Genomic DNA, 26,426 nt, shown 5'->3' with positions numbered 1-26,426 from the left:
CTAATTTTGTCTTTATTACGAGTATTATAATTATGGAAGCTACTTTTTTTAAAGATATATCTATATTTTCCCGCTTATACAAAATATTGACTTGACAAAGTCAAAATATGTATTTAATTCTTTAATCTTCTCTCTAAAAAGCATTGTTGGGTGCCTTTCTCAAACCTGTAGGTACGCTAATGATTTTTCTTTTTCTCTATTTTAAGTTCCAACATTCTTTGTAATTTTATTTTATTTTATTGTGTAATTATCTTATCTTGTTTATGGTTTTAATAGTATTTTTTTTAATTCCTATTTTTAACATAACTTATGTTTACATATATTGTCGTACATATTAGATATAAGATTTTATAAAATTATCAGTAGATTTAGTAATATGTATGATGTTGTAGACTTAATATATAAATAAACTAGCAGACTCGGCCAAGCGTTGCTGTGGCTAAGGTTTTTGTTATATTACATAGTAGTAAATTAATCAAGGGAAACCGTAGGAGAACTTATGTGAAACGTTGGTACCACGACACGGACCTAAACTTAACTACCTTTAACTCAGCGCCATCTGTTAGAATTGTATCAAATAATAAACAAATGTTAATGTTATCGTAATTTTAGTAAGGATGCCTATTTTTTTTGAAAATGAAATATAGCCTATGTCACTCAGGAATGATGTAGCTTTCCAACAGTGAAAGAATTTTTCAAATCTGCCAAGTAGTTTCGGAGCCTATTCAATTCATACAAACAAACAAAAAATCAAACCTTTCCTCTTTATAATATTAGTATAGATAAATCTTGCTTTGGACTGACGTCATCGCGTGGGGATTATCCGCAGAACGCGCTTATAGCCCGCAATACAAATATGGAATTAATGTCAGCGACCACCCCACATAATACACTATATGACATGATACTATGAAAATAGTTGAAATAAACGAGCTTTGCTGTAGTCTCGTTAGTAAGATCGGGTATCTTTTCCACTGCGAAGGCTGCAGAACTTAGCCTATTCGAAAGACCGTCTGTGAAAGCCATTGTAGGTCCCACTGGAGTTTACTATCTAAAGTAATTCCCAAGACCACGGAATACTGCTGACAATAATCAACAAAGTCTATTTTCTTATATTACATAATACATTTGTAGTTACAAGTTTAATAAAGAAGATTTTCGTTTGGCATAAGATTATTAAGAGTAAAATATAAAACTTCCAAAAATATCTATTTACGAATCAAAGGAACAAATATATCAGAAATCAGCTCTAAATTATGACCAATAAATTAAACGGACTTAAAATTTATAGGATGAATAATGAACTTGGAGCAATAAAATATCATGTTTTATTGATTAATTTAAACTGGATCAATTGAACGGTTAATTTTTATGTTATTTAAAATCTAATCGTAATGTTAGGTTATTGAACCAGAAAAATAATTAGTACAACAAAAGTTCCTATCTCCTATTTCAGAAAGGAGATAAATACTGTTTTTTCCACCTTCTGGTTCATTTAAAAAAATATTTTCTTTGGATTTCAAACAGAAAAGGTATATGTAGTAATTAAGCTATTGTTTTACAACTATAAATCATCATTAGAGTTACTTACTGCTGTCTTATCTATTACTCGCTTTCTATCAAAGTGGCGAAGACTCCTTCAAGCTCTTAAGTATCGTGGTGACCCTGCCCGATAGCTTTGAGATTATGCCACCACCCTGAACTTCTGATCCTACCCGTAGGGCTCCGACTGTTTCTTCAGGTCTATTGGTGCAGACATCCCGTACTTATTTATATATACTATTCATGTGTGTACATATCTAGGGCTTAGGGAGTCGTAGATTTAGGTTCTTAGGTCTTTTCATATTATATATTCAGTAATCTAGTGATGTTAGATACACTACAAATATACCATGACCAAACGTCCCGTATTAAGCGGAATTGTCCCTTTTTTAAACGGTTTTATTTAGCTCACCCCCTTTGTTTTATTATTTATTATTCTTGGGTCAAATTTAGTAATTCACACATAATTTGTAGACAATTGACGTGCCCCACGGTTTTATTTTAGTCTAGTCTATGCATATGTTTATAATTCCCACGACTGTATCTATTTTATTATTTTTTGGTTTTTAGTACATTTATCTTAAACATTGAAATGTATGTTTAACATAAAACCGTTTAACTTAAAAAGTTTTTTTACCTATTTTTTCAATTACGAGTCCCCGAAATTAACTGTGGGAGGCAAAATTGTCCTGTTTAGTAGAATATAATAAAAAAAAATGCCAAAAGTTCCATTCTTATTTGTATTCGTCACCAATAATAATAAAACAAGTTTGTGCTTCTGATATATATAAATATAACTAAACGTTTTGCGTAATTAAAGCTTAATTATATAAAAACTTACTTTTTCTAATTAAATAATATTAAAAAAGGGTTTTTTTTCTTTGACTTTTTTTTATTTGACCTAAATTAAACCAATGTCCCGTTTTGAGTCAATAAATAAAAGGTTACTTTATACATATACTTTATACATAGATACTCCTGACATTTATTACATATAAATTTAAACATACATTTTATAGTCCACTGGCTGGCAAGCTGTGCAAATAATATAGTACAATATAAAATTAAATTCATTGATACAGTATAAAAAACACACAATATAAAAATAAAAAAGATATATTAATTTAGTACAATTTGTTTATGTCTGTACAATATTTATTGTTGTCTACAAGTAATTTTCGATTAAAATATTTTAATAAATTTTCTAGCACATTAATTTTGTCGAGTATCCGTAAAAGTTCACTATATCTTTCCTTTCATCAAAGGTTTCATATATTTATGGAAACTTTGATTCACAGGTTCAGCATTAAGTGGACTCTTCATTGCTTCTGCCATCAAATGCTCATAGGCGAAGCCGTCATATGAGCCTAGCGTTGAATGTAATACCTGTTTAAAAATAAAACAGTATTATTTAATTTTATATAATTTAAGGATATTATATTCTCAACTTTTAATATATTTTGAGGTGTATATTATAAATGCTATAAGTAAAATACAAACTTCATCTCTGTAGTCGAATGCGTCAACCAATCCTACGGCATTTGGGCGTATCTTCTCCAGTAAGCCTTCATATCTTCTTTGAATAGCCTTTACATCTTTCTCCGACAGTTGAGTGTACTGAAAACATATGTATGACAATAATGGACTACATATACTAATAATAACTAAAGAAAATCTGAAAGTCTATACCTATATCATAAATTTAAAAAAATATTTATATCAATCTAAAATTGTTATTTTATATATTTTATGTCTGTATAAGTTTGCATATATAAAAGTATACGTCTAAAAGAGTCAAAACGATGAATTTTTTTGAGATAGCGCATATATCCTATTAGTAAATGTTTTTGTTAATATGAGTAAATTTTTGTACAGTTATATTATGTTTTGTGTGCTTATATTGTATTAAGTAACAAACATATGCAATATAAAGACATTCCTACATAAGAAAATAGCGTATTATTTGAGGCAAACAGCTGACTTGTAACTATGGACTATTATTTGCATTGCTTGACATTTTTTGTCAGGCGAAAATATATTCGATTATACCACATATAGTATGATGATAGATAGTAATAGTTAATTTGTTATTATTCAAATATATTGATTGCGGTAATTATTCTTTTTATATAAATTGAGAAAACGTTTTTATTACGTTTCTAACAAAAACAAAAATATTTAGCGACTGCATATTAATAACTATAAAAATGTACATACATCAAATAGTATGTACAACATAAGGAGAATGGAGTATGAGACAAATTTACACATAGAGTTGGATAGTGAAATAAAAACCAGTCTTACTAACATTCAGATAAAAAAACATACCAGTAGTAAATCTCCTGTCTTCTCTAACGCCATATAAATGATGTACATTTCCAAGAGATCGAAAAGAACAGATTGCAGCGACGTTGACACAATCTTCGAATATCTTTCTATCTCTGCTTTGTACACTGATAGTACAACCGCACGACCGTAAGCCTAGTTACATTTAATTTCATTAAAAAGTAAAAAGTTTAAGGAGGTTGAGGTTTTAACGTAATAGAAAGTTACCTCAGCAGCGCCGATCAATTGGACGGAGGCTTTATTCCATGCATCTTCCAAAGACAAGCCGCTTTTTGCATATTCTTGGAAACTTGATACACTCGATGATAATTTCCTGTGGATCAAATTTACGTTTTTGAAGTTAAACTTATTTAGGCGCATGAGTGTAAAATTTATGTTTTTGTCGAAGAAGAGGGACAGAGCGATTGAGACCCAATGAAAGAGAGAGAGTAAGAAAACGCGAACGTAGCATGAAGCCAATAGCCATAGTTTTACGTTAGTAATAATTAATTTAAAAAGAATTTTCACTTGTGACATGTGTAATTTGTACACGCGCACTTGTTTTGTCTACGGAACTTGTATCTATGATGGTAGTTATATATATGAATCCTAGCGAATAATGGTCTTATATGAAGGATCAAAGGATTTTAAATTTAAGAAACAAATAGAGGCAAATTGAATAATACATTTCATTGTATCTAACGTCTAATGGGATTTGAATGTTTTGAATCTCTTGGGTGGAGGTTTTTTGGACGTGCATGTAAACTTTATTATTTATTAACATTCAGTAAATATTTTCAGTATGGGATTAATAATAACGACAAAAAGAGACGTAATAGTTTTTTTTTATCAAAAGTGCTATTAGACTTCTTTAGTTTTTGTAAGGAAGGGGATAATTCTACGGCCGATTTGGAAATGTGTTACAAAATGTTATCAATTTAGGCTAGTAACTAAGAACATTAATATTTTATTTGAGTTTATGTCGGATTAATTAAATATAAAATGAAGGTCGACTAGAAGAAATCTCTCGTCCGTATTAGTTATTATAAATGATATTCGCAATATAGTGTTAAAATAATAAAATTATATGACCATTAATGAATTAAGAAGCGTTACAAATTTAGCACTTGCATCGTAAATTAAGTAATTAATAAAAAAATACACAATAAATATAAATTATACAGTAACTAACCCAACGGAAACTTTCTGGAATGCTTTAATGATACCATCTAAGCTACTGTCCCATGGCCCAGCTGGACTCCTGTCTGCTAGGTACGCCATGGTTGGATTAAGTGCAATTCCTTGCGTAGCTTGATCCCACGCTTTGACCAATGCCCTGAAATAAGCACGTGAAGTAATATTAGACCGATTTCTTTATGAGCAAGGGTGTGAATTTGTTTAGAAATTTTCTTTTTGATAGCACTCTAACAAATACACCGGGTTCTAATAAATAACTTTCTTTGCATCTTATTATTTTTTTTAAATAGAAAAAATCTTTACAAAAGTATGTTGCAATGCTAAAAAACTTGAATAAATTATGCTTGTATTTACTTGTAGTCAATGGTTCTGTTGTATATTTAGAAAAATATTCATGTATCATAAGCCAAATTAATAGCGAAAGATTTATTCCCTTATATAAAGGAAATATAGTTTTTGTAATAAATAAACTAAAACTACTGAATCGCATTTAATTATTTCATCACATAACAGCAAATACAATATGATAATAATGCTACGACACGAACACGAATGACAAATGTTCCTAAACTGAATACAACGACTTTCTTTTGTGGACTTCCTACAGTTTTGTTGACCACACTATTTAAATATCGAGCAACCACAGAGTACACTACCTACAGATACGTTTATTGCGAAAGGCTAAAATACCCACCTGGCGGCTTGCAGAAGTAGCACAGTGTTTTCGCCTTCATAGGTGCAGGCAGCGGTTGCTAAACCATACAACTGTGGCAGGTTTGACGACAGCATGAACCCGTGACCTCCACATGACAATCGACATCTCTCAACAAGAGCTGTGCAGTCTGTGGAACTAATTACCTTAAGGACACATGTGAGTGCGTGGAGCTGAAATAATAAACTAATATGAGATACTCAACTGGTTCAAATAATTAATAAAGAAGGATTTAAGATGGTGCCTGGTAGTTAGTACCGGTGACTTTCCTTTCTTTCTTTCCTTTCTTTCCTTATGATAAGGATATTGAATAGTTTTGGCTCGCTTGAATTCTGTTTGACTTTAAATTAACCGACGGATATCGATATGTTACAACATAGTTCTTCTATCCGTTGACCCATATACATGATCTAGAATTCAAATGGTTTGGATTTGCAGCCAATTGGCAGAATATTATAAGAGGCTGATAGTTTTAAGAAAATCATTACTCTGCTATTCGGAGCGGAGGAGCTTCCACCAGAAAAGAGATAATTTACATCGGTCCAGCCGATCTTGAGTTATAAGTGGTGTAACAAACACGACTTTGTTTTATATATTTAAGATTACTCTCTCATTAATTTCGTGTTTTGAGCCTATTGTGAACTTATTGTTCCGTATTGAAAGCCAACATATTATTACCTCTGGTAATCTTTCAAAGTTGCCATCGTTTTGTTCGTTGCGATAGTTTGTGTAGAGGTCCCATATCCAATAGGAGCAGAACATGTAGGCATGACTTGTTGCTATACTGATGAACAGTTTATGTTGCTGGGTTACATAATCTAGAATCTGTGGTTCTGGTTCACTGAAAAAAAATTATAGATCAAATAAATAATCAACTTACATATTTCAGTACTTAGGTCTTGGTTTAGAAATTTTCCTCGCTGTTATTAACTGACAACAAGAGAATCTCGCTGTTGGCCTTAAGGGCCTTTACAGCTCAGCACGGGCTGTTTGAGCTTAGCTTTGCCGGAGGCAATATGTACATATGCAAAGAAAATAGTATGTTTCTTTATTATATACTAGATGGCGCTAGCAGCCATCGCGATTGGCAAAAGCAGTTAGGCTGAAGTTTAAAGAAGTCAAAGTCATCGGAATTTGAACTCCGAAAAAAATATTGTTAAATTGTGAGGTTACTTCAAAAAAATGAATGATAATTTTATTAATAGACTTTTAATGTCTTTAATTTAAGATAGGATGATGTTATTTTAGTTTAAGATAATGTAATTAGTAGGGATAGTGTGTAAGTACATGCTAAAATAAAAACTTTATTTTCAGAGCACCTAAATATATTTTTTGAATTTTCAATTCCAAATATTATATTATGTTGTACATATTTAGAGTTTAATATCGTACAGATACTTCATAAAAAATGAACAGCAAATTTCCAATTTTAATCCATCGAACTTGTGGGGGAAATTAGAAAATTATTAATATCATTTTTTTAATTTCCTACGTCTAAAAGTTGTAAATCTAAATTTGACTTTTCGACTTGCTTCCACGGGATGTATTGTAGTCTTTTAATGTATAGTACAGTTTGAACAGGATTCTTACTTGGGTTTGAGCTGTGACTGGTGTCTGACAGCGGAGTATCGTACAGCGATAGTTGCTGCTTTGGACAGCAGGGTACACGCAGTATTAAGTATGGTCACACGTACCATTACCATTGTTCCATACGCGAGTTTTGGATTAGATGACGATTTATATGTCCCGTCCTGAAAGGTACAAAAAAGTTCACATGTCAGAAGTGAAAGTTCTTTCTAAATTACTAAGGTAAAAGCCCCAAAAGATAATCATGTACAAGTATATGATCACTCCATGTATTAGTTTCTGTATATTCACACTGTTTACGTCCTTATATAAATTAAAAAAATCAGCATTTACTGCACAAGACGTTGTGCGACAGAATGTACACCTAAGGTCTAATATATAAATACTAAACGCATACATCAACTAATAGAATGTATTTTTTCTCGATCGCCCTTTCTCACTCTCTCTCAATAGGTCTCAATCGCTCTCTCCCAGTTATTCGACAAAAACGCTGCACAACTTCGTGACGTTCCGTAAAAATTATCGTACCCTCATGCGCCTAAAGAAGCTTCACTTCAAAAACAAAGGAATAACCTCAGTTATTTAAACAAATTTCCGGGTCTTAGCGGCGCACTTCTTGTATATCATACGTTATCCCAGGGCTGGCATTTTTTCATTAATTTTTTCTCAGTAGTTTTTGAGTTTATTAGTTTTATAGTTTAACAATATATAAACGAAACTTTACTCTTCTTCGACTACGAATTCTTTACGTGACACGTCACCACTTCATCGCTGCACGAGCAAGCTAAGATAAATGTGTAGACATGGCCGTGATTCGAAGGTACTTGGGTTGAGCTTGACTAATTGGCAACACTGCCAATACATTAATAACTAACAAGAATTAAGATAAATGATATGTACCTTTAATACTTGAGAAAATCTCATTAACATGTGTCGCCTGGGAATTCGAACATTGTCAAAGCCAAGGAAACCATTGTTAACAGTGTTGAACGCTAATTTTGCCCCAATTTCACCAACTTTCACCCCCGGCATAGGCATATGTGTCTCTTCGTCTCGTATCTGTACCATAAATGGCTTCATTCCGTGTGATTTTCCCTTTATTTTCAGTTGTGCCATCACTATACAATAGTTACTCGAGTGACCCACTGAAACAGTCATTTAGTGTCGGCAATGCGAAAAATAAAATTTAAATTCTTTTAATAAAAATAGTGCGTGGAGCCTCTTCACGCGGAAGAATTGCAATCTTTTTGTTTCTTTAAGGAAAACTTTATTTAAAAAAAAACGTTTATTTTGGAACATAGGATCATCATGGTATCACTTATTCCACGTCATTAAATTCGAGCCTGTTGGCATCCCTACTCATCGGCAAAGAAGACAGAGGGTGTTGGCCGAGAGAAAAAGCCGGCGTAAAAAACTCTCGTTACTCATTCTCTTTCACTCACTTCACTAATTTTTTTATAATTGTCAAAAATATGTAAATAAAAATATAATAATCTCTCGTGTTTATTGATGTATATTTTGTATGCCGAAATTTCTGTATATCTGTCAACACACTCTAAATCTAAGTATTCGTATAGTTTTGACACGATTAAGACAACACGAACAATAGATTAGCATGCAAATTTAAACTAGATTTTTTATATTAATTGAAAAAGAGTTTCTGAGTTCGAAAAATCTATGCCAATATTTGAAATGAGTTGTGGACTAGTGATGTTTAACAGTACCAAGAAGCCGTAATTATACGTTAATTTTGGTATGTTACGGTGTTAAAAACTCGCTATTAATTCATAAAAATATTTTCACTTACATCCACCAGGCCACCATTTGTATGACGTTGGGGAGGGACTATTAATGATAAATTCTTCCGTGTTCTCATCATACGTTGCTTCGGTCTCTAAACCCCTAATAAATGTCCCATGCCCAAGTTCTGTCTGAAAAGAGAAAAGCTTTATTATTGTCGAACAAATTTTCAAACTTACTCTGGTATTCGTAAAAACTGCATCATTACAAAAATGCGCTCTTTTAATAAAAGAATCTCTGACTTTTTCTACTAATTGATCTCTGCTATTCGCGTATTATTTGTCTAGCGCACGTATACTGTCGATTACGTGTAGAAACCACTATGGACTTACTCGAGATTAAAATCACGGAATAGATTATTCCTGGTATAGTTACTCGTGTATACATTGAAGTTTGGTTGAATCGACCCTTAGTACTTGAATTTAAATAGATAAGTTAGATCTATTTATATTTAGCTAAGTAAATGTAGTTTTAATAATCTAGTGGCCCTCTTGATTATTTTTATTTTTCTAGTCGATGTTTTCTTGTGAATTCTTTGATATGAACACACAATATCAAGGTTAGCGAATTAGGCTTAAACCACTAACACTGTTCTGCACTAACAAATGTTCAAATGTCGTGGTATTTTTCATAAAACTTCTTTAATATATACGGAATTTATAACATTCATTTCCGCCCTCGTAGTGGTAAGTAGGCGGATGTAGGTATCGCAATACAGCGAGGTTGTGTTTCAGCATTAAAGGTACATTACAGACACAGGAACGAAGCATCAGCAGTACTTATCTACCAGCTGCCAATATATATGTTTAATTCGCTAGTGTGGACTTGACGGCCCAAGAGTCTCTACTCTAAAGGAAATAAAAACAATGTTGCAGGGAAGACTTTTAGATTATTACCGTTTATCGCCTGCTCAGCGGACGCGCCATTTTTTTTTTTTTGCTTGTCGGAGGAAGGTGCGATGGAGCTGATGATACACAAGTAGCATCCTATACCAGAACCCGTCCCATCCCTGGTTTTAAAGAGATTAAAGAAATCTAATCAAGCCGTCCCTAGCGATGCTTGGCTCCATAGTATGGAAAAAACATAGCGGTTATAGATTGTACCTTACCTGAGCATATGTACCGATGATTTCCATTTTTAAAGCCCTTTTCAGCCAGTATTTCTTCTGCTCCTCATCACCCTGTCCCGCAATTGTAGGCATGAACATTGCAAAGTGTAACATAAAGGGCGAGCCATCTTTAAAAATCGAATTTGAAGTGCTTCGAAAGTTCGATCTGGAAGAAAGCATGGCATATGTGGCAGCCAACTAACTTAATTAGCCGTTCAATTAACAACCTACCCTTTTAACTAATTGACGCCGTTTAACTAGCGGCCTGAATATTGTTCAGTCAGTTGATCAAACAACTAGGCCTTGCCTGTTTACTTTTAATTTAAAATTTGATTCCACTTTCTGCCACTCTCACTCGGAACGAAACTCTTCAAACTGTCAATGTGGCGTCGGCAAACCATAACTAGATGGTGTTTTCCAAAGTTTCATGAAAAACAAGTACAATAGAAGAGTGTAGTGACAATAATAATGTGAATTTGACTCAATAAATTTCATTTTAATTGAAATATTTTCTATATCATATTTTTTATTTCTAATATATGGATATGAATAGATCATAATGAATGTCGTACGAATGCGCTACGCATTAGCCAGCCAGTTTATCAAATGTCGTAACAAACGCTACGATTGAATCTTTCAGGCCGCTAGTTAAAGGGCGCCGTTTAGTTAAAAGGCTGGGCTGTTAATTGAACTGCTAATTAAGCTAGTCGGCTGCGACATATACAATACACTTATAGATATGATTAGCAACCTAAGTGTTCTCGAAGAAATCGGTCACATTGTACTAATATGTGCGAAGGCCAATGTTGTTTGTGATATTATGGGACAGAACCAGTCTGTCACAAACAAAGGCGTTGCGCTTACTAAATGCTGTGTCCGACGCTATCGCCAATTTTAAATGTTCTCAGAGTGAGTTTACAGTAGTCATACTCAGTCAAAGTCAAAGTCAAAATTTATTTATTCAGTTGAATGACGTCATCACTTTAAATTGTCAACTCTACGGCCTGTTCCGATTTTTTGATCGTCTTAAGTTATTTACAATACTTATATTAGTTATAAATAAATTAAATAGCTGCGGCGAAATACGTTTAATTCATTATCTTCTTATCTAAAATAGCTTCATTATCTTCTAGGTAATCCCATACTTTATAACATATATTATATAACTAACACGAATCACGAAACAGACACAAAAATCTGAGGCCGAGACCCCAAAGTATTTTCGTTGGAGTCCATGGTCATAGTAATTTCGGAAAAAAATATGTACAAACATCAACGCCATAGTAAAACATCAATCACACACTCGTTAGATCCAAAATTGGTTCCAGCGGAGGCTGACAAAAATCCTTCTGTCATTTTATTCACTCATTTTTCATTCCTTTATTAGTACTTATTAAGGATTTTATCTAACCTCTTTATCGATATTTGCGCAAATAAAGGTGATAATATTATTTGTTATTTCAGATATCTAATCAGATGTTATTCACCTTCATACCTTGCTATTTTGTGCAGTTGAATGTGATTGTATTTTAACAAACAAACTAACAAAAGCTACCTACTGAGACGTTGTTAAAATTGGATAGTAACAATTATCTGTATTAGCTAACTTGTGCTAATTTTCGTAATTGTATGTCCATAATTTTCTTGGAAACTAAATTAGTTTTTTTTTTAATCAGGTATATTCCAACTTAGGGGACATAATCAAAATCGGCCATTTTTGAGATATACCCATATCTGGCAAGCATTTCGGGCATGTATAATATAGATAATGTTAAAAGGTATTTAAAGTCGGTAGAGTTCATCCAAGTTATCTTGTTTTTGGAACAGAATGCTCCCCAGATATTTAGTAATACCGCCTATGAACACTGACACTGCTAGAAGGCTCGTAAGTGCGTTGCCTTTTACGAATAAATCTTTTTTCGTCGTATTGTCGAAAAGTCGAATTGGTTCGGTAATACTTCAGTAGTTCAGCTGGTTCTATAGTGGTGGCGCGCGGGAAAAAGTGCCACAAAAATGCTTAGCTGTAACGAACTTCGAGTAGATAGGGTTGGAATTTTAAATACTTCCTCGAACAATCATGAAATTCAGCTGCAGGTATCCGAAAAACTCCTACGAATACTCCATTTTAATGAAGTAGAAGACACAGAGAGATTTTTAATGAATAAAAGAAAACTTACTTGTCAAAATCATCTAAAATGCCTTTGATACGGCCATTTCTCTCCAAAATGGTATGCAGTATCACTGCCTTGCGTATCGCGTTCTCGTATTTTTCTTTGTGACTTAAGAATTCTTCAGGAATGCCATCTTTCAATTCCTTTGCGTTGAATATTTTTTCCTCTAAAATGAGCTAATTATTTAGTTAATCCCCAATAAATGGAAATGAGTTTTTACTCATTGGCTTTTGCCAACTAACGTAATTTTAAACTTTAACACAAGTTGTCTCTGTCAAATTGTGTTCAGACTGTGGTGAAAGGAGACAGAGGACTAATTAATTTTTTATAAATTAAGCGGTTAGTTAAGTATTGTTACATCTCGGAATGATGTTTTTCAATACCGTTGGAACAATTATAAAAAGTGGACTAGTCAGTACGGTATTTGTTACTATGGATACCATTACCCTACGTATGGAAATTACATAAAAAAGGTTGAATATACCACGCTACTAACTCAGTTCCAAATTTTATAATACGGCTGCGTATATGTTGAATATTTATCGCTCATCGTTTCAGCATTGAACATCTTAAGAAAATAGAAAAATAACAACAAATTTCACTAAAGTTAAAACTTGCAAAAAAGTTTCAAACAACAGAAAAACAATTTTGCTAAGCTAAAAATATCAGGCGTTTCAAATATTTCCCAAGTTAATGCCATGGCGTGATTTTCGCTCAATTACCCAACAGTGAAACTTGTTTTTGCGTTTAAAATATTTGTTATACATACCTAAAGCCCGTCTTTTTGCCGTGTGTTCTGCTCCTGTATCCAATAAATTTGTAAGTTCTTCTATATTGAATGTACAAGTTGATCTTTCCTTCCGTAAATCGGGGTTAATGTCTACCGACGTCATTTCGGCGCCGATGCGTTACAATACTGACTCTTATAATTACCAAACAACTAATTTTATCATTTACATAATATACGTATACCCCCTATATACAAGCAGTTGTTTTTTATGATCCAATGGAATTTGGATTTGATTAAATGTTTTATTCAGTGTCGTAATCGCAGAGTGCATAGTTCATTGTTACGTCATCACAATATGAGCGGGAAACTAGTATATCTGTCACTCTAGGAAAGTATTAACCGATTCTAATTTAACATAGATTGTGTATAATTATCACTTACGTAATATTTACTTTGGTTTAATAACATTCTGGAAGTTGGCGTATTTTGTTGGCTGTAGTTTTATATTAATTCATTGAAATATATGTCTATATAATATTAAATATATGTATTTTAAAAGTTGAAATATGTTAAAGGTACTTTCCATTGTTCAAGATTATACGAAATGAATTTATAACTAAAATTAGTATTATTAGATTAAGTATTACCTAGGTAAATTAAAGTCGAGAATAAAAACAAGTTGAAGTTTAGTTCGCTTTTATGTCTTCTTATTGACTCAAATTTTCGTAAGATAATTGATGAAATTTGCTAACACTACGTCACCTAACAAAGACAACAATTTCAGATGAATCCTTTATTTATTTCTGTATTATATAGTTGAACGAACAATAGCAATTATGACATTATTATCATCATGATAACAAATACCAATTGTATAAACTACGATTTCTTATCTCAAAATCGAAGATTAAATTTATTATTCTCGTAGTATTATTATTATCATTTTAAATCACAATATACCTAGTACCGACTTTGTTCGGACGATTAGATGACAGAAAGTAGTAGCAAGTATTTACTGCATACTTCGTTTGCGTTAAATTCATACGTAATCCAGAGGAACTGTATTATTTTATGTTATAAGTGTTATAAGAGCCACAGTTCGAGTTGAGAATCTAGAGACGGATCCAAGCGTGGCTGCACAAGTAACAGCAATAGTTTTCTATCGTATTACGTCCGATGTAGTTCTCTCAGAACCGCTGATGTCGCAATCTTAGGGTCACATGGAAAAATACCTCAATAACATCGCGTCTGCTATTGGAAGACTGTCCACTCTGATATAGATACTGCAATCCATTAAGACGCGGCCCACTATTCATCCTAACCGATTATAGTATATGTGTGCAAGCTTCCGTCAATGTGTGAGTGTCATTTGTTATGTAAATAGAAATATTAATAATACAGTGGGGACCACATAACACATCGGTACCCACGAACACTACAATGACGAATGAACTACTCCCGCCCCCCCCGCGGACCTCTCAACCAAAGATTGGTGGGGCGCGTCTTCGTACTTCTAACCGCGGGTGCCTAGATAACATTAAATGTTACTTTTAATAATATACTATATAATATGTTATGTTTTGTTATGCCGCTAGCGTATAAAATGTATCACAACAAACAAAACTAAAAATCTTATTTAAAGTACGGTATGCTAGATTGCAATTAAGTAATCATTTGCAATAATATCTACCAACGATAAGAGTTATCAATGTTAAAAAAAATATTGACGCAAAGAATAATTACTTTATTATAAAGGGCAAAGATGATTAAAGATAATGATTAGAACCTGTCGGGCCAGAAGTATGGACTTCGTTCGAGTGGCGACGCGACGGTTCGATGAATTGAACTACCATGAAGCTTGAAGTTAAGTGCACGCTTAAGTATAAAACACCTTGTTTACATTAATGAATTATAACGTGGACGATATTATGATGTTACCATTTTTAACATTAAAACATTGTGAGCCAGACAGAAATGATCGGTTCCTGAGTCAAACCTAAAAAACTTTATTGATAGGGAAGCTTTAAATAATATATAAATTTAGTTTTACTCTATATTAATAACTCGCGTACCGCAAAGGAATATAAGCGAGTAACAGTTCTCGGCCACACTAATGTGCAAATAATACAATTTTTGACTTACACTATAATTAAAATAAAACCGAAATTAGATCAAATTTTAAGGTGACTGTGTTTTTTTTTATATCGACTTTATATTGTACTGAGTTTTTAATTAGAATCAACCGTATGAGGTTAACGTTTAGTTATAAAAATTAAGAATAAAGAGAAATTATTAAAATAGCGAAATCGAATTAAATAAACTGAATAAAAAAGTAGTACATCGAACACACAGTTTAGATTACTTTTTGAAAGGGCGAAATTTGAAAAATATCTTGTGTCAGCAATTAAAATATCACCGATGCGATGCCGATATATAGCCAAACCCAAAGTATCGTCAATATATCCGGATCGATATCCATGCAACCCTAGTATTAATCACACATTCGTAAAGGCAAACAATATATTACAATAAATATTTTATTAAATTACAATTTAGATTCACGCTTCATATATTTATGGAAAGACGAGTTGACCGACTCAGCGTTGAGTGGAGTTTTTAAAGCCTCTTCCATGAGTCGTTCGTACACTCTGCCGTCGTAGGCTCCGAGAGTTGATTGCAGGATCTGAAATAAGTGTGTGTATGTTAAAGACAATAACAAAGACTTTCGTGTGATTAATATTAATTATTACTAAAGCTGGGGAGACCGCAGAACGGGTGGGCTTTCCTCGCTCAACGAATAAGTATCGCAATGCAGCGAGGAAATGCTGCCAGCGTTAAAGGAACACTGCTACAGGGAAAAAAATTTTTGAATTTGTTTTAATCTTTATTCATTATTATTTATTTATTTGGAAATACTACTCAAGTAAATAAATACAATATTGTCACTACATTACATATGGCCGATTTGTTTGAAAGCATATCTGCTGATACCTATTAAAGATTTTGAAATATGATATTTACAAAATATATTTTTTTGTTTCATAGGTATGTAACAATACTTCGCAATGCTATTTAAATTTTCTTTAGATTAAATGATGTGATATCTGCTTATCAGTGAAGCTTATCGCCAGAATTTTCGGTGTATTTATTTTTATACATACTAACATTGTTGATTTATTATCTACTTTATCATTGCTGCTAGAAGGCGAGTGACTATTTGTAATGTGTGAAATAGATAATTATGGAATGTATGTATAAGTATGTAGGCAGAACTGACCTCATCACGAATGTCAAAAGCATCGACAAGTCCCACAGCATTAGGTCGTATTGAGGCTAATAAATCATCGTATCTGTTTTGCAACTCATCTATGTCCTTTTCCGATATCGAAGTATACTGAAAAGGAACGCCATGGTCACTCGTATAGGTCATATAATTTTGCATCATAACTTCAACCAAAATACGTTTAATTAATTTCGGGTTCGTTATCGACTTATTAAAGCATATATAAATCATACACTGCCTGTTGAGAATAAATTATTATTTTCGCTATATATGTAATTAGATTTAAGAATATTAGTTTGATAAGAATAGCATTTAAGTTAAATGGTCAGCGAATAAAGGGCTTTTATTATTATTATTGTAACCATTCTGAGAATAGTTATAAAAAACTTTAACGTTTTTTAATAAAATACGTACTCTTAATAAGTCCCCAGTTTTTTCAAGGCTCCAAAATATTATATACAGTTGAACCAATTGGTCGATAACTTTCTGTAAATTTAGGCTCGCGTCAGCCGTTAACCGTTTCGCTTCTTGATGGTACACTTTAAGAAGAACTGCTCTACAGTGTGCCTAAAAAAACCGCGAATCAGTTAAGTATTATTATTATTTAGCACTAGCAGCTTAATCAGCCGATGCACGCGTATTGTGAGATTTGGAGAATATATCCAATCTATTTTTAAGAGTTCAATGATGATACACTTTCCGGAAGCCCATTCCAATCGGCCCCTATCCGGTTTGGGAAATTGTGTTACGTTGAGTGGTCTTCAGTTTTAAAGAACTACCCCTCAAATATGTATGTACGTATTTTCACTTAAAATAAAGAGCTTCTCAAATCCTCGAATTTCATAGAGGCCGGTGAGGATTTTATGAGATTTCCTCTTAATCGCCTACTTTCTAAATCAGTAAGGTTACCAAGTGCTTTCAGACGCTCATTATAAGATTTGTTCCTGATTGACCTGATAATTTTCGTGGCTTTTCTTTGAAACCTTTCAAGCATACTAATATCCTTCATGGCAGTAGTAGTATTCAATAATGCTTCATGGCAGTAGTTCACTAATAAACAAAAGCCAGCTACGACCTCGGATTCCTCTAATTACTAGTTTACCTATATGAATAAAGTAATTTTGAGTTTGAATTTGAGATTTGCTACATAGAATATAAAATAGTTAAACCAGGCTTGTGCCTGTGAAGTGCCCAGGAGACTTTTGTGCTTCTGGAAGGAGGTAGGCTGGCTAATGTAGCCAGGGCTTTACGAAAAACGGACCAAATTAGAGTCTAGTTGCGGAAATTGAGTCCACCTACCTAATACCTAATAATACCTAAACTAGGTTTGTGGTGCTCATATAAAAACAAAAAGCAATCAATATAAGAAATACCTCAGCTGCAGGAACCAGTTGATTAGTTGTTAAAAGCCAGGCGTCGTCATAACACATTCCAGTTTTCATCTTCTCTCGGATATTTTTAACACAATGAGATATTTTCCTGAAGAAAGTTTAGGGTACGATTATAATATATTATATTAGATTAACCTACTACACGACACGTTTATAAGTAAATATTATTGTTAAAGTTTTTTATCATTCAGCACACTACCAGTTGATTTCAACAAGAAGTTAGTCTCTGCATTAACAACATATGTACGTACGTATTGTAATGTGTGTGTGTTTTTATTGTTTTTCTGTTTCCAGATGAGAAGGCGTTTATCTAACGAACTCTTGGTTCGGATTAAAAGCTTTTATGCGATTGTTCTCTTATCATTCCCTAACTTTGACTATAGACAATATAATACGACACCACAGATTAGCACAGGTAAAACTTGGCATCAGTTACACTCGATGCCCGCGAAGATTTCTTATAAATACCTCCATATTTAGTGTAGTTAAAGTAAGACTGTAAGCTGATAATATTTTTGTTTACTAAATAATAATTCCGCGTAGACTGAATTAAAAAAAAATAGTTTATAATTTTAAAGCAAAAGAGTACCCCTCGGCGACGACTTCAAAAGATCGCATGAGTCCTTCCATACTGTTATCCCATTCTAATTCCTTGTGTTTGTTAGCCCTGTTAAGGTAAGACACAGTTGGAGACACTTCCACTCCTGATTCAGCAAGTTCCCAAGCTTTGACTAGAAATCTTGAACAAAAAAATACTTTGATTGGTTTATTTCATTCATTAACATGTCCCAATTCCCTACGCACAAATTTTGCATTCAATTGAGAGTTGCACGTATTTCAAAGTCAAATATCTAAACAGGTATTGTGAGTCAGTTTAGTACCAAGTATGACTTCTGTATGTCAAATCCAAAACGTTTTTGACACATCATTATCATACTTATCCTTTGTCTCTGTCTCGACTGTGAATGTGAGATAACATTCTCTCTCATACGTCCTTACAAAATTGCCGTTATAAAACGTTAGGATTCGTGGTTACCTGGCAGTTTGCAGCAAGAGTACTGTATAATCTCCTTCATAAGTCCGAGTGGCGACTACAAAAGCGTATATGTGAGGTAGCCTTGATGACGTCATATACCCGTGACCTCCACACGCAAATCTGCATTGTTCTATCAAAAATGATGCATCCGATGTACTCACTGATTTTAGACAACTTGAAAGTGCATGAAGCTGTAATGGAAATCCGTGAAAATACAGTTTATTTTATGAATATTGTACTTTTAAAATGTTCTGGCGTTTTTTTTTAAATCTGTCATGAGCATGGTCACCACAGTAAAAGTCTTTAAAGCAGGCGAAACGTTGTCAACAGACTTTTACTTTATATTCTAAATAAATTATGCTATTACTTGAAGATTAACAAACCGATAAAAAGAAAATTTTTATTCGTGCCAGGTACTTGAAGATAAACTAAATATTAGCCACGTAAAAAATATTTGAGTCGACATCTATGATTAAAGTAATTTATTATTATAACCCGGAGGCCGAAAATATATTACTCTAAGCTTATACCTCTGGTAAATTATCAACATTTCCTTTCCTCATTTGTTTCAGGTACTTAGAAAAGGTCGCCCATAGCCAGTTAGCTGTCAATTGCATGGCCAGGGCAGTTGAGATGCAAATAAACAGTTTATGCTGCTGTGTCGGATAGTCCAGTATCTGAGATTCCGGGGCACTAGAAATAAATACTGTGATATTAAGATAAAATATTATGTAGTGATATAATAGAGGTAAGAAGTTTGGTCTGAAGCTTGGGTAGGCTCTTGGTCTCAGGGCCTCAGATTTCTGTATTTGTTTGTTGATGTTCTAAAGAGAGATCAGCCTTCTGGGACTGAGACAGGCCGTCTACTTTTGGGTCATGCATGTCCTCTTCACCGTACGAGCGAGTGAGACCGCACAAATGACTAAATGCGCATAGAAAAAGAAAAGTCTTATGGTGCTCAACTGTGATTGCAACTCAGGGTTGAGAGTAATACTCAAGGCACTAGATCAGAATTGCTCAATCACCAAATTATGAAAAAAAACTTTATTACAATTTTAAGGGTTGTATAGTTAAAAGAGTCCGTGGCATCTAGTCTCTTCCATTTGACATATGATTGATTTTAGGTACTTTACTTAAAAAATCTACATAACACTTACAAATTGTATAAATACATACTGTAGTACGAGAAGAATATTTTATGTTTCTGCATAGAACAGTTTGAGACGTTGCTGCAGTTTGATGGTTAGTGGATGTAGAATGTTTTGAATCGATTTTTTTTTTTTTAAGAAAGGATAAATATGAAAGGGCTTCTGCTCTGGGCAGAAAATGCATTTGTGGGGTATCGTAAATGTAGATTGCGTTGTTGATAATCTGTGGTCGACATGAAGTTGATAGATTATGCAGTTTTCAGTCCAGACTTTGAGCTAATTTCAAAATTTCAAAGAGCGTAGCTTTAACCATCAATACATTTCTATTTGTGGTTTTATACCGGTATTTCCGTTTGGAAATTATTTTGCGTTTTACTGTTTAGTTATTTATTAACCGCAAAACAAAAGAGGACACACAAAATTTGTTTGACATGTAGTAACAATGTTGTTTTAATGTGAATTGTTTGGAAAGGATGGTGTGGTTCCTTCAACCTGAAGATGATCTTCGAACAGTCTAACCACTGACTGGCCTATAAGGTCAAGGAGTATCAGAGTAGGACGTCATCGCAGTGATTTGTAAGCGGTGATTATAGATGTCGCTACATATATGATTTTACCCGGGTTTAGCCTCCGACTGCCGTCTCACAGCCGAATAGCGTACGGCAATTGTAGCAGCTTTGGCCAAGTTAAATGCGGAGTCTGATACGAGAGTCACTCGAACGAATACCATCGTACCATATGTTAACTTTGCATTCGCCAGCTTTTTATATGTTCCATCCTGAAAATTAAATAGAATATTATTTGGTGATGTTAGGAATTCAGAAGGGCTAGTGGAATAGTCATTTGGGCCGAAAAAATTGTGGTTACCTGAAAGGTTAACAGGAGTTTTGAAAATTTGAGGTTTTATAGACTTTCGCTCCTACTAATTCGCTAAAATGATTTCTAATAATTTTTTGGACACATTATTAATAATTTTAATTTTAGTGAACTTCAAAAATAGAGACCCTAGAGTGTGAGAGATGATAGTCGTCGCTTTACACACCTTCAATACTTGAGCATTTTTCATCAGCATATGATCTCTTGGAATCCGATAGTTATCAAACCCAAGGAAGCCATTATCAGCCGTGTTGAAACCGAGTTTGGGACCAATTTCCCCAACTTTGACCCCTGGGAGTGGCTCATGTGTTTCCAGATCACGAATTTGAACTATAAATGTGTGGACGCCACAACATTTTCCTTGTGTGTACAACTGGGCAACTACAATGCAATGATTTGCGGTTTTTCCCACTGAAAAACAAATAGGAATAATAAATAAATTTAAATTTAAATGATGTCAAAGTGTCACATAATATATATATATATATATGTAACATATACAGATGTTGATGAAATTTGGACTCAAAGACACTAATGAACTTAATACGACTTTTAATTGACATTTGCTAAACATATGTGGACCCATACAAGTCAAACAGTTTATACATTTTCAATTGTCTATTATTAAGGTAATAACACAATATGACTAAATGCAATTAACCCCATCTATATTTTAATGGCTCTTGCATAAATTCTCTTCTTTCTGTCGCAAACGTCGATAAAAATGCATTTTCATCTTTGACAAATGTTATTTTTAATTAATGCTGACTTGTAGACAAACCATGTCTCAAAACATATCGCAATATTGGCGCTAGAGAGAAGTGACCGAATGCGTAAAACTGCCATTCTTCTTTCGCAGTAAAACATTTCTGGATTTTCATAAAATTTGTTTTTATGTTATTACCCTAATAATGACATAAAATTTAACAAAAGTTACCACGTATTATAAGACTGTCAGATCATAAAACATAAACGCATGCTTAGCGATTTCTAACGACGAAAAAATGTTGGAAAATTATTTGCAGTGTCACGTGACACGTAATCATTTCAACGGCTGAGTATTTGAACATCTTATGCCACGGGATTTTTCGAGCCAGTGGTACGACTGGTCGAAGATCCTTCCCTATAGTTGGAGAATCCACAGTATCATGAATTAAACACGTTCTAATCTGGTATCTAGTTTTATTAATACTTACACCCTCCTCCCCACCATTTGTATGCAGTGAGTGTGGGTGTATGTAAAATGAATTCTTCAGTTGACGGATCGTAAGTAGCAGTTGTTTCTAACCCTCGAATAAAGGTTCCGTGACCTAGCTCCGTCTGAAATATTGTTATAAATTAGTAGCTAGGAGTGGACTCCTTACTGTAAGCTATGTTTGAACTTTGAACGGCATATATTTACCAAGAGTTGTCTATGTGCGACATTTAAGGTAATAAAATAAATTATATAAAAAATATGTTTATTATGGAATATAATATACAGTTATCATGTTCCAGGTCATTAAATTTGAATCAATAGACATCCTCACTCATCGGCAATGAAGACAGACGGTGTACGCCGAGATAAAAAGCCGGCGTAAAAACTCTCGGTACTCTTTTAAAATAGCAATTCATCAAACATTTTAAAACAAATATCACAAATTAATTACTCTAGCATTAGCCCCAGGCCGGTTTATTGATAAAAGTCTAGTTGACTAGAAAATCGTTAACTATACTAGGGCCTTGATAGGCGACTAAAGGTAATCACGTTAGAGTAGAGGGAATAAATGTCAATGTGTAAAGAAGTACATCTCTGTTCAAGTTAGTGCATTATTTTCCGTTAACTATATATGAACTTTGGTTATTTGCTACAGATACAACCTTTTATAATACATAATGTTGAGTATGTGAGTTTATATTTTGTCTATTTACACTGTTGTTTTGATATTAACATGTGAAATCTATAGCACATTCCCTTACCTGGGCATAAGCCCCGACAATTTCAAGGTTCAAAGCCGCCGGTAGCCACTTCGCCTGTTGCTCCGGGGTGCATTGTCCCACAATGGTTGGTACGAACATACCTAAGTGTAGCAAGAAGGGTGATATTTCCTTGAAAAATGCATCAGCCAGACGCCGAAGGATGGGTGTGCTGAAAACATAAAACGCTTTAGTTTTAGTTAAATTTGAGAAAATAAATTGACAATAAGTACAGACAGGTGGCGCTAGTATGTATCTTTTGATATTTACATGAGCATTAGGGATAATTTTTCATGTTTTTAAGAGTTATGAGGGGTGAAAAGCAATATGAAATTGGTTGCACACTATGAAATTGGATGACCTATGCCTCTTATACTTGGCTGGATACCGCAAGCTTATTCAAATGGAGCCGAGGAAAGAAAATGTTTCCTTACCCAAAACTTTCAAGGTCCTTAAAAGCGAAAAGTTCATTTTTAATTAAATCGGAGTACAACTTAGATTTCTTAACCGCATTCTCATAACGCTCCTTCAAACTTAAACATTCGTCTGGTACCGAGTCCTCGTGCGCGCCACTTTTCAGGACATTCTCCTCTAAAACCAAATCGTTAAACAAATAGACGTAACTTGCCATTTACATGTTTATTATATTCATATTCGTTGTTCAACTCATCTATAAACTGTAAAGAATAACCTTCTGCAGTCATCTAAATGCGCAACCGTCTTAGACCGGCACGGCTACTAACCGGCTTCCCTCATAGAGAAGGTCCCCTTAATGTGGGATATGGAAATAGCTGAACATAATTTTGGTGTTTATATTTATAAGGCTATATATGGCTGTATTTATAAAGGTATATTAAGGGTAATCAAGGGCTGCAACGGTCTTAACCCAAAGCTAAAATCCTATAGTGTATTTTTAATATATATATACATACCTAGTTTCTACCTTTGGGCTATCGAGACCCTCTACCAAATACAAATTTTATGTTACAAGCGCTAACATATGTTTGAGAGTTATGTATCACAAATAAAACTATCCATATATATTTGTAATAAATCTAAAAACAGACTGATTTGTTAAAAATATATAAACACAAAGGTATTCGTTATATTTTTTTAAAACATTATTCGATCATATCATAATAAGGGCCTTTTTTTAATTTTTTGGTTGGTCTCTTCACTGAAGACATCATGGAACATTACGATGAGAATTATGTGAGACTGAAATTACTTATTAGTTAAGTGAGGCTATCACTTAACTAATAAGTAATTTCAGTCTCACATAATTTTTTAATTAAAAACAAAATAAGGTGTCCAAAACACTACTTACAGTCTTTATTACACTCTGTTCTTGTTTTCCACCAATGATTAATACTTAAGACTAACGTACACTAACAGTAATTCAAACAAAATCATGAAAGGTTCTTCATAAATATTTATAATTAGACATCTATTGATATCAACCCGTGGGATATCTTGAATATCGCTAGCCTTCTTGATTATAACCCTCTATTTTAAAACCCCTTAATTTAGCTCTCATTAGGTGTTTAGAATCTGAAGATTTTATATATTTAAAAATCTGGCTAAATTACGATAAACCATGGCTTACCAATGGATCTCCTCTGCTCTGTCTTATGTTTTCCTCCATCTATTATATGTGTTAGTTCTTGAATGTCGAAATTACACTTTCGTCTCTCTTTAGCGAGATCTTCATTAATTTTATTTGCGGACATTTTAAAATCGTTTAACTTACACCGCGCAACTCGATCGAGTGCAAGACATTTTAATATTCAAATTCTTCGCCGCAGGTCAAAAAGATCAACCAGTATTGAAATACACAAAGAAATTGAACCTTTTATTTCTGTTTTATTATACAGATATGCTTTGTTAGAAAAACATTTGTTTGACAAGATTTGATTTCGTAATATTTTAATAGGAAGTATACTGCATAAACGAACTCGCAAAATTTGTTATGGAAAATTAATAAATTTTCTCAATTTTCCATACAACAATAATTATTATCTTGAAAATAAATAACAGTATGTGAGGTAGGAAGAAATGTAAATAAATAAATAATTAACACGATTAGGCCTTTAGTAAAGAGTGTACTCTTAGGCCTGAGGTACACGAGGCTAGTTTGATAGCAAGCTAGTGTCAGTAAGCTAGCAAGCTAGTACTTGCTTCGTATACACGAAACTAGCTTCATTTCTGAGCTAGTATCTAGTAAGCTAGTTTACAAGCCAGGATAATTTTTAAGAGGATGGAGTTATTTTTTTTCCAGTAGCGAACCACTGATACTGAACCACTGACGGATTTCCAAAACATAGTTCATTGTTATTGCTTTCTCTTTGCATATATATAAGTATTAATTAAATAGATACAGTTTTAAAATGCTAATATCCCCAAAAATAATGAGTATTTTTGTATATTTGGAAGGTGTTTTTAACAAAACATGTTGCAAAGCGCAAAGCTCAAAGAGGGCAGGTCCATTTGAGAATTTTAATTAAATTTTTAGATTTATTCTTGAAACTCTCGGGAAACGTCAAGCTTTTTCGAAACCAAGATAGCATTATAATCACAATACTTACATGCATGCTACAATTAGACTAATCTGTGACCGTTTTGTCACGTGACTGATAAATAAAAATCTTTCTCTCAATAACACTATTTTTCCTACTGTGATAGCCTATTCACACATATACAGTACTTACATATACTACTTCCTTAACAGATTAATTATAATTATTAACAATGTTAACATTCTAAACTAAGGTAAATAAAAAAGGCTGTCTATAAAGTCGGATTACGGACGATATTTTAACATGACAACGTCATAACAACACATTGATGACATGATTGCGTACTATAAATAAAATTGAATCATTTATATTGAATTATCACTAAAATAGTATAGATACAAAGGAGTGAATTCTCGGACGCATATGCCAATCAATGGGTAGAAAGATACATGTAGTGCGATACATAAAAATAGTGTGATACATAAAAAATTAAAAAAAAACTGGACAATGAGCGTAACTGGTCAAAAGGCGTAACGGGACAATGAGTCATGGTTTTTCGTGCGTGCAGCCGGCTTACATCGATTTATTGGACGTTGTCACGTGAAAAGTTAGGTCCCTGTACGTTAAATGCTGGCAGAATTTTCTCGCTGTATTGCAATACTTATTCGTCATTAATAGCCTATTTAGATGTACTTCTCTAAAAATCCGTAGCCTGATGTCGCAACCAACGACGATATAAGTACTCTAAATCAATGATCGCTATCGGGGTCTTCAGCTTCAGCAGATCAAACTCCAAACTCAAAATATATTTATTCATATAAATAAATATATTTTGAGTTTGAGCTTAAGAAATATCCTGAGCTGAACTGTCAACGCCCTTCGGACCAAGAGCGATATTCCATTCAAAACCGTAGGTCAGCAACCCGTCCATCGGTGACTCATTAAATACAATAAAGGGTAAAGTTTAATGTTCGAAATGTATTTAATTAAACGGTAAATGTTTAATCAATATTGGATTTTGAAAACTACTTTATTAAATAAAAATGCA

The 26,426-nt window shown here is 33.4% G+C and overlaps 2 protein-coding genes across 2 annotated transcripts; both read right to left on the bottom strand.

The window, feature by feature from the left end:
• Window positions 1-2,483: 2,483 nt before the first annotated feature.
• Window positions 2,484-13,379, bottom strand: LOC111000787 (probable peroxisomal acyl-coenzyme A oxidase 1). The gene is made up of 13 exons (XM_022270363.2): window positions 13,212-13,379; window positions 12,449-12,608; window positions 10,272-10,437; window positions 9,171-9,294; window positions 8,264-8,508; window positions 7,367-7,527; window positions 6,455-6,617; window positions 5,759-5,949; window positions 5,060-5,203; window positions 4,096-4,201; window positions 3,871-4,023; window positions 3,043-3,159; window positions 2,484-2,928 (listed from the first exon to the last, which is right to left on the bottom strand). The coding sequence occupies exons 1-13, from the start codon at window positions 13,333-13,335 to the stop codon at window positions 2,785-2,787; spliced, it is 1,998 nt and encodes a 665-aa protein (XP_022126055.2). The 5' UTR covers window positions 13,336-13,379; the 3' UTR covers window positions 2,484-2,784.
• A 2,158-nt stretch (window positions 13,380-15,537) lies between these two features.
• LOC111000832 (probable peroxisomal acyl-coenzyme A oxidase 1) lies at window positions 15,538-24,763 on the bottom strand. The gene is made up of 13 exons (XM_022270421.2): window positions 24,469-24,763; window positions 23,297-23,453; window positions 22,866-23,034; window positions 22,103-22,226; window positions 21,073-21,317; window positions 20,648-20,808; window positions 19,413-19,575; window positions 18,883-19,073; window positions 18,436-18,585; window positions 17,829-17,934; window positions 16,870-17,022; window positions 16,450-16,566; window positions 15,538-15,855 (listed from the first exon to the last, which is right to left on the bottom strand). The coding sequence occupies exons 1-13, from the start codon at window positions 24,590-24,592 to the stop codon at window positions 15,718-15,720; spliced, it is 1,998 nt and encodes a 665-aa protein (XP_022126113.2). The 5' UTR covers window positions 24,593-24,763; the 3' UTR covers window positions 15,538-15,717.
• Window positions 24,764-26,426: the final 1,663 nt, after the last annotated feature.

This window comes from Pieris rapae, chromosome 20 (assembly GCF_905147795.1).
Source record: "Pieris rapae chromosome 20, ilPieRapa1.1, whole genome shotgun sequence".
NCBI classification, from domain to species: Eukaryota; Metazoa; Arthropoda; class Insecta; order Lepidoptera; family Pieridae; genus Pieris; species Pieris rapae.
This window is presented reverse-complemented; position numbering and strand designations above follow the sequence as displayed.